The sequence below is a fragment of the Heteronotia binoei genome, chromosome 21, assembly GCF_032191835.1.
Source record: "Heteronotia binoei isolate CCM8104 ecotype False Entrance Well chromosome 21, APGP_CSIRO_Hbin_v1, whole genome shotgun sequence".
Classification (NCBI taxonomy): domain Eukaryota; kingdom Metazoa; phylum Chordata; class Lepidosauria; order Squamata; family Gekkonidae; genus Heteronotia; species Heteronotia binoei.
The window spans coordinates 35951827-35960158 of record NC_083243.1 but is presented as its reverse complement, the minus strand read 5'-3'; the positions used below and the strand labels follow the sequence as shown (position 1 = coordinate 35960158).

At 42.2% G+C, this 8332-nt stretch overlaps 1 protein-coding gene across 1 annotated transcript in view; it reads right to left on the bottom strand.

The window, feature by feature from the left end:
• Window positions 1-2759: 2759 nt before the first annotated feature.
• CLMN (calmin) overlaps window positions 2760-8332 on the bottom strand; it is a 104046-nt gene continuing 98473 nt past the window's right edge. The window contains exons 10-13 of the mRNA XM_060262839.1: window positions 8000-8193; window positions 4251-4308; window positions 4042-4106; window positions 2760-2963 (exon numbers count right to left, since the gene is read on the bottom strand). Of these exons, the coding sequence (XP_060118822.1) occupies window positions 2801-2963; window positions 4042-4106; window positions 4251-4308; window positions 8000-8193 (480 nt within the window). The 3' untranslated portion in view covers window positions 2760-2800. The remainder of the gene's footprint in view (window positions 2964-4041; window positions 4107-4250; window positions 4309-7999; window positions 8194-8332) is intronic.

Genomic DNA, 8332 nt, shown 5'->3' with positions numbered 1-8332 from the left:
AGTAGCATCAAGCAGTGTGACAAAACAATTTCTAAGGTGTCATGCAGCTCTTTATAGATGACTCCGTTTTGAGAGGGGGGGGGAGCCCTTCTTGACTTTAGAGGGGAAAAAATTAGAGGCCATCAGGATGTTGCCAAAACAAAAGCACATCATACAAAATAGCTGAATTATGTCATATATAGAAGTCCTATCCCTGCAGTGTTAATCTGATGGTGGAAGAGAGATCAGAGAATGAAGCTTGTTATTTGGAAAGTGAAACCACAAACAATAGTAACAGGATTTCTAGGCGTCAGAAAGAAAAGTAAACACAGCACTGCCGTGTGCGTTCAAATTGCTTCAGGGCCATTCAAAAGGCATGAGTTAGACACTGAGACTCATTCAAGGGGTCAAATACAGATAAGAACAGAGGAGACTTGTTAACAAATGCACTTACACACAGGATGCTGACAGGTCAATATTGTACTGTGACTGGCAGCGGCTCTCCAGTGTCTTGAGTCAAGGCCTTTCATTTCACCTACTATCTGATCCATTTAATTGGAGATGATGGAGTCTGAATCTTGGATGAGCAGATGCACTGAGCCACAGCCCTTTCTGCCTATCTTTCTAAAACTGTGAACAGCAGCTGTAATGGGGCTCCCAGAGAAGTATGCTCAGGATTGCAGCCTTTATCTGGCTTCGTCACTGGGGTTTGGCTAACACAGGACCATTCTGCTGCGTTCCCCCTCACAACAATTAATCTTGGGGATGATTGGCTGCCCAGATGTTCGGGAGCCCTACCCAAAGGCTTGAATTGGTGTCGCGGACTTGCTTGGACCAGAAGCTCCAAGCCCCATGCTTCATCAGCTTGCTTTACCTCTTTTGACTACTTGCTTCCCTTGTCTAGCGGCCCTGTGGCGCAGAGCGGTAAAGCAGCAGTACTGCGATCTGAACTCTCTGCTCACCTCTATCCCAGCGAAAGCTGGTTCAGGTAGCCGGCCCAAGGTTGACTCAGCCTTCCATCCTTCTGAGGTCGGTAAAATGAGTACCCAGCTTGCTGGGGGGAAAAGTGTAAAAGACTGGGGAAGGCAATGGCAAACCACCCCATAAAAAGTCTGCCGTGAAAACGTTGTGAAAGCAATGTCACCCCAGAGTCGGAAACGACTGGTGCTTGCACAGGGGACCTTTCCTTTCCCTTGTCTGGACAGTGGGTATTTTAGCATATTTGCAACTTTGCATAGACATTCTAGTATTTGGTACTGTGTGTTATACCTAGGAGTGAGATGTAGAAGAAGGGAAGTTTTTCTTTCACAGTCAGGCTGCATTAGTGTGATTCTGGGCCAAACTGGAAAGAAGGCTCCATTCACAAAGACTCACGTCTTACATGTAGATAATCTTGGGTACACATAGCTTGGGTACAAAGAGTAACAGCCCATGCATCCTCAGCCAGCTAACAACACTTACAGAAACCTGCTCCCACACCCCTCTGGTGCTAGATAAGTCAGTGAGAGGAATACTGCCTCAGCAAAGTGGGAGGCACCTTATTTTATGAAGTGAAGATTTTGGTCTCTCTTATTAGGCATGTTCGTTAACTGGAGCTTCCGTATTCAGAGGCAGTATACCTGAGTACCAGGTACTCTGGAGAAACAAGAGAAGGCAGTTGCCTTCATGTTCTGCTTGCAATTTTCCTAGAGACATCTAACTAGCAGAAAAAGAATAGATTGGTTGTTGATATGATCCTTCAAAGCATTTCTTACATTCTTATCAGATGGGCGCATTTTCAATTTCTCCTGCTTAGCCCCTATTCTGCTGCTTTGCTGGCCCGTGTCTCTTCATATCCCAAAAATGGAAGCAAATGTATGCTGTGCGAAGAAGGTAAATGGCACCTATAATAAGCATGGCTAACCAGTAATATGACATTTATACAAGGGCACTCAAGAAACAGGTCTATGGATGAGCAAGGTTAATGGAGTCATGACACAGCCCTGATTGACAGCAACCTCAGATTGTCTTTTTCACTGCTGTCTGCATGGCAAACTCAAGAAGAAAACGGACAGTTCCCTGCCTCAGTCGATAAAACATGGCTTTGTTACTTCATTTCAACAACACACAGGATGCCCCACAGCATACTAACAGAAGTTCCCGATAATATTCGATTACATTTCCATTGGAAATGAATGGAGTCGCTCCTTCATTTTCATTTTCAGCTAGAGCTTCACCCTTCATGGGTTTATTAAATCATGAGGGGCCAGATTCCAACCCCAAATCAGAAAGTTTAAGTCTGAAACAAGACCTCTGGAGCTGCATAAGCTCTGTCGTAACAATCACATTGAGTTTCAGTGAACGGCAAGTTTCTTCAACCAAACATTCCCACTAGGAAAGAAACATTAAAATATATTCATATACATTTTGGGGCCAATTTCATGGCCCTAAATCAGTTATAATTCTGAAGGAATGTGAAGACTAGAGACCTCTAAATCTACAGCGCTTCTTAAAATATTATATTCATTTTTTAAATTTAAGATCCTATAAAGAAAGGCACATATGTATAAAAATTGGGAATACTGAGTTTTTCACTCCACCATTTTCATTACTAATACAGACACATATATATATCTTTATAAATATAATCTATGTACAAAGTCAAATGTATCCAAGGCTTCGTAGGAAGATGCTGCAAAAAAAGAGCTACAGCATGAACCGCCTTCTGAACCGGGTCCTGCATTTGGACCATAATTTCTCCTAAATAAAAACATTTTAGGGGCACAGAAAACAAAACAAAATCAAGCTGCTGTCTTTTATTATTCTGACTCACTCAGAGGGATCAAAGGGAGTTGCTAATAAGTTGTGGGAGGAGCAATAAGCAGTAGACAAGCACCCAGAGGAAAACAATGAAATAAAACAACTCAGGCTGGTCTGACCGCGAAGAGCTGCTATGTGGAGCAGCCTTGTCTGGAATGTCCTCCTTTTCCAGGGCTTTTCTCTTCCTAGAAAAGATGTAAACAAGGCAATATAAAGCAAAGGCTCATGTCAAATATAGCCATTTATTTTTATTTACAAATTCATATTCCACTTCCTGCCCAATCAGGGCCAGCAAGGCAGCGAACAATTAAAAGCACAATGTTCGAAAACAATTATCAAACCCGATCAAACTAAAGGTAAAATACATATATTAAAAACATAATGGGTTTGTATTCATTCCTAGTTCGCCTTTCTCAGTGAAGATAGTTTCAGAAGGTAGCCTTGCTGTCTTGGAGTAGAATAGATAGATTTGAATCTTGTAGTAGTAGTAGTAGAAGATAATGATGAAGAAGATTATGATAATATTGGATTTATATCCTGCCCTATACTCTGAATCTCAGAGTCTTAGAGTGGTCACAATCTCCTCTACCTCCTCCCCCCCCCCCCCCGCACAACAGACACCCTGTGAGGTAGGTGGGGCTGAAAGAGCTTTTTACAGCAGCTGCCCTTTCAAGGACAACTCCTGTGAAAGCTATGTCTGACCCAAGGCCATTCCAGCAGGTGCAAGTGGAGGAGTGGGGAATCAAACCCGGTTCTCCCAGATAAGAGTCCGCACACTTAACCACTATACCAAACTGGCTCTCTTAAGAGACCAGCAAGACTTTTGGAGTACGGGCTTTTGAGAGTTAAAGCTCTGATGGCAGTTGGACTAACGAAAGTTTATTTATTTATTTATTTATTTATTCATTCTATAACTTATATCCCGCCCTTCCCACAAAGTGGCTCACCCCCCAGCTCCAAAAAAAATACCTAATTGGTCTCTAAGGTACTACTGGCCTCGCATCTAGCTTTCTCACTGAGTCAAGGCAGATCACACTTAAAAACAGTGCAACAGGAAACTGCTGAACATTGTACAATTCATACAACAAACACTGCCACAGTGAAAACCACCAGTGCTTTCCCCCACTGGAACCTGACCCCGTAGAAGAAAAGGCAGATCTGTAATGAACATAACAAGGGGGTGGTTCTGAAACAGCTCTGCTGATGTTAATCTCTCTTCACTTAAAGTCTCAACTGAGAAAAAGAAGGAAAAAATGCACCCACCTGGGTGAGGAAGTAAAACTTTCACTTGCGACTACACTTTTCTGGTCATCATTACTCTCACTTTCCTGAAAATATTTAAAGGCAAATGTTTAATCCACAAAGGCCTGGGAAGCAAAAAATAACTGATACAGCAATGGAAATGTCTTACTTTGTGATGAATAGCAGAAGTAATACATGGAAACTAATATTTTAAAAATCCACTTACTTACCTTACTGGCCTGATCACTGTTTTTTTGGAAAACGACATTGGGATCACTGCGGCAGACCCTAAAAAATGAATTAGTAATAAGTGAGGTACATTTGGGAGGGGAGGGGGAGGTCCTAGATCCAGTATTTTTACATGAAGGCGCACACTTCTTCATATACATTTTAGGCCACCTGAGTATCTTAATAACGTATTTACTCAAATACAAGATCAGACATCCCTCTCCCCCAGGTTTCCCATAAAAAAATAACCAGGGGGTGGTCTTACATTTACATACCAGTTACAGTGAGGTCCAGTAACAAAGAACACTTTTGTGTGTATAACTTTTTAAAAAGGTCATAATGTTCAGAGTCACCTTCCTTTCAAATAAATATGGTATACTTGTTTCCTATGTGCAGGGCTTTTTCTGTAGCAGGGACTCCTTTGCATATTAGGCCACACACCTTTGATGTAGCCTATCCTCCAAGAGCTTGCAGGGCTCTTAGTACAGGGCCTACTGTAAGCTCCAGGAGGATTGGCCACATCAGGGGTATGTGGTCTAATATGCAAAGGAGTTCCTGCTATAAAAAAACTCCTGCCTATGTGGCCTATATTTCCATATTCTTATGCCACTAGCATACCCATATAACCACTATCTAAATATGCCAGGCCAATCAGAAGAAATTATGTTATAGTGGACAAACTGTGTCTCCTAGGAAGGAAGTGATCTGAGTGCCTCATTTCCTTTATGCAGTTGGAATACTTCATCTAATCTCCTTCTCCCCATATAGTGGGAATGAGTGGAACTAAGGACATAGTGGTAATGGCTATGGGATGAAATGGTCACCCAGGTAACAAACATACATTGTGGAGTGGTAAGAGAGTCAAACTAGGATCTGGGAGACCCATGTTTGAATCCCCACTCTGCCACTGAAGTTCTCTGGGTAACTCTGGGCCAGTCACTCTCTCTCAGCCTAACCAAGCTGGTTGGTGTAAGAATACAATGGAGAATGATGTTGTGAATCATCTCAAGTTCCCAACAGGGACAAGGAAAGGTCCCCTGTGCAAGCACCAGTTGTTCCTGACTCTGGGGTGATGTTGCTTTCACAACGTTTTCACAACAGACTTTTTACGGGGTGGTTAGCCATTGCCTTTCCCAGTCATCTACACTTTCCTCCCAGCAAGCTGGGTACTCATTTTACTGATCTTGGAAGGATGGAAGGCTGAGTCAACCTTGAGCCGGCTACTTGAAAACCCAGCTTCCACCGAGGATCGAACTCAGGTCGTGAGCAGAGCTTAGGACTGCAGTACTGCAGCTTTAACACTCTGTGCCACGGGGCTCTTCAACAGGGACAAATTGGAGTGTAAATAATCACAGTAATAAATTAGGTCTAGGTTCAGTCCCAGAATCTCCAGCTGGTAGCAGGTGTTGGCAAACACTCTGTCTGAGCCACTTGTCAGTCAGAGCACTGCACATCTAGGGTATGATTTAGTTTAGTACTAAGGCAGTCGGACCAATAGGCAGACTAAGTATAAAGTACACTCGTATATCTGACAGAAAAGAGAGAAGAGTCACAGCTGGGCAGGAGGCTTGTAGGAGGTCAAAACTTAATGCTCTGTGGTACACAAATTCTTGGAATTGAATTAATGGTGGGAGGGGAGACAGGCATGGGACAGAGTTACCTGAAAGCATAAACTTGGCTTGAGACTATCCATTGTACTCAAGAAGTTCAGCCAGCTTGGTTTAGTGTACAGAGTATCTGACCCTAGAAGAAGGAGGTCAAAGTCCCACGCTCAGTTGCGAGCCCAGCGAAAAACAATGATAACTTTGCGCTCTCTCTCTCAATCTACACCCCTCATCTTGACAGCATTAATTGTCTCCCTCTGTGCAAAGCAGGTGTCAGGAAGCTTGGCTACTTGACAACTGCAAATTGCACCTGCGAATAAACAGCTAGGCCGTTGCTGAGCTTGGAAAGTCTGTGTAACCCCTAGCTAGGAACAGAATCAGCCGGGAAGGGGTGGAGCCTCTAGGTGCAGAAGGGTGCAGACTGTGTGGAAAGCAAAGGGGGGAAACAAAACTGCCCTGCTGGGGAGCTTGAACCTTAACCATAGGCTCTTAGCACCCTGTTTAGGGTAACTATGGTTTATGGATGGAAACTGGCAAGGGAGGGAGGGAGAATTTTATTCTAAATAGTAAATTTTAGAATTATTGTTTCAGGGCTGTGTTATCAAATGGAGAGTTCTCGTTTGGGACCTTCATCTTAGAAGCCGGTGCAGAGTGTTCATCTGGAGACTTCTTGAGCCACCAACAAGAGGAAACAGATGGACTTTGGGGGTGGCAAGCTGTGAAGCAGAGAAAAGTCATTTGGACTTTACAAGATCACTTTTCTATTGTGTTTCTAAGATCTCTGTTTCTGATACATGACATGATGTCATGTGAAAAAGTAAAAATGTTTTATCTGCTTTGAATTATTGCAAGGTTCCTTCCAAGTTCTGCCCCACAGAATACACAAACTAAGGTTATATGTGAATATGGATAAATTAAGTCAAATGAGCTCATACTGTTCCTGCTACACTGTTAGGGACTTCCAAAGAAAAGAAGAGTCTAAAAACCTAGAGAGCTGGGAGGCAGGAGGAGAAGGGACACTGTGGGCATCAAACAGGAAGTCCTTCGAAAGTTTTTAGTGCAGCCAGCCAACTGGCTCAACAGATAAGCTGGTTCTGAATGAAGAGAGGATTACTGTACTGCTGAGTGATCAGCTACTGAAAGAACTTGGGTCATGATCCCACTCAGGGCTTTTTTTGTAGCAGAAACTCCTTTGCATATTAGGCCACACACCTGATTGTACCCAAGCCTGCTGGAGCTTACAGTAAGCCCTGTACTAAGAACCCTGTAAGCTCTTGCAGGATTGGCTATATCAGTGGAGTGTGGCCTAATATGCAAAGGAGTTCCTGCTACAAAAAAAGCCCTGATCCTACCAGATCTGAGCACATCTAAGCCTCCCCTGATGTCAACGGGAGAAGTTTTTTTAAAATGCTCATCAGAAATTAAAAAAAAAACCCTATCTACATACTCAAAACTTACTGTAGTCCAAGGATAAAAAACATTTTGCATAAAGAAGTCTATTACAGATAATAGATTTTATGATAAAAGGGATTAGAGGGGGAAAACTTTGTAGCAGACAAATATTCAGCAATAGGAGACCACAATGTAATAAATTTCTGTTGTCTACAAAACTCAATAGGAATTGATGCATTAGTAATTTTTCCCATTATAAAAAGGTCCCATAATTTTGTTCAATCGTGGGTGTTGAAGAGTTTTTCCACTTTGCTGCAACTAAAAGTTTAGCAGCTGCTAACAGTATCGCCAGCCTTTCAGAATCTATTTTATCTAGTTGCAGGGGAGGCCAATATTCTAAAATAACCATTTCAGGTTTATTATATAGATGCACCCCTTTCTATTTGGGAAAGAATTATGTCTCAAAAAGCATATATTTTAGAACATACATTTTAGAACTATTATGCAAAAACTCAGAACATCTACATAATTTCCAACATTTATCAGAAATGGGACAGTTAAGGACATACCTAAATATTTTTATGCTTGAAAAGGCTTAACTATGAACTGGACTGTGTCCTTTCAAAATGCATGAGCCACAATATCTGAGGCAGGGCTGGTAAATATACTGTGTCTGGAGCCTGGACAACATAAGTAGCTGGAGACATCTCATGATATGGTTGGTAAATGCTAGAACCAGACCAAGAAAACAGTACCTTGAGAGCCCCTGATGATCCGCAAAATCTTCTTCTAGCTTATCTAGTAACCGAGTAGGGCTGGCTTTTGCACCCTGGGTGTTTTCTCCTTGGAAAATGGCCTTATTTTTCCTTTTTTCTTTCCTTTTACTTCTTTCCTCTGTTGGTTTTCTTTCTTCCGGCACTGCTGTAGTATCAAACTGATTTACCACTATCTGTTTTAAAAAAAAGAAATCCCTTTCAAAAGCCAAGCACAGCATCAGTTTATCAAGACCCTCCTAAAAAAGTTTAGCCCCTTCAGCAGGAAGTTGTATTTAGTATGCAATGACACAAACATATCTCATTTTATTTGAT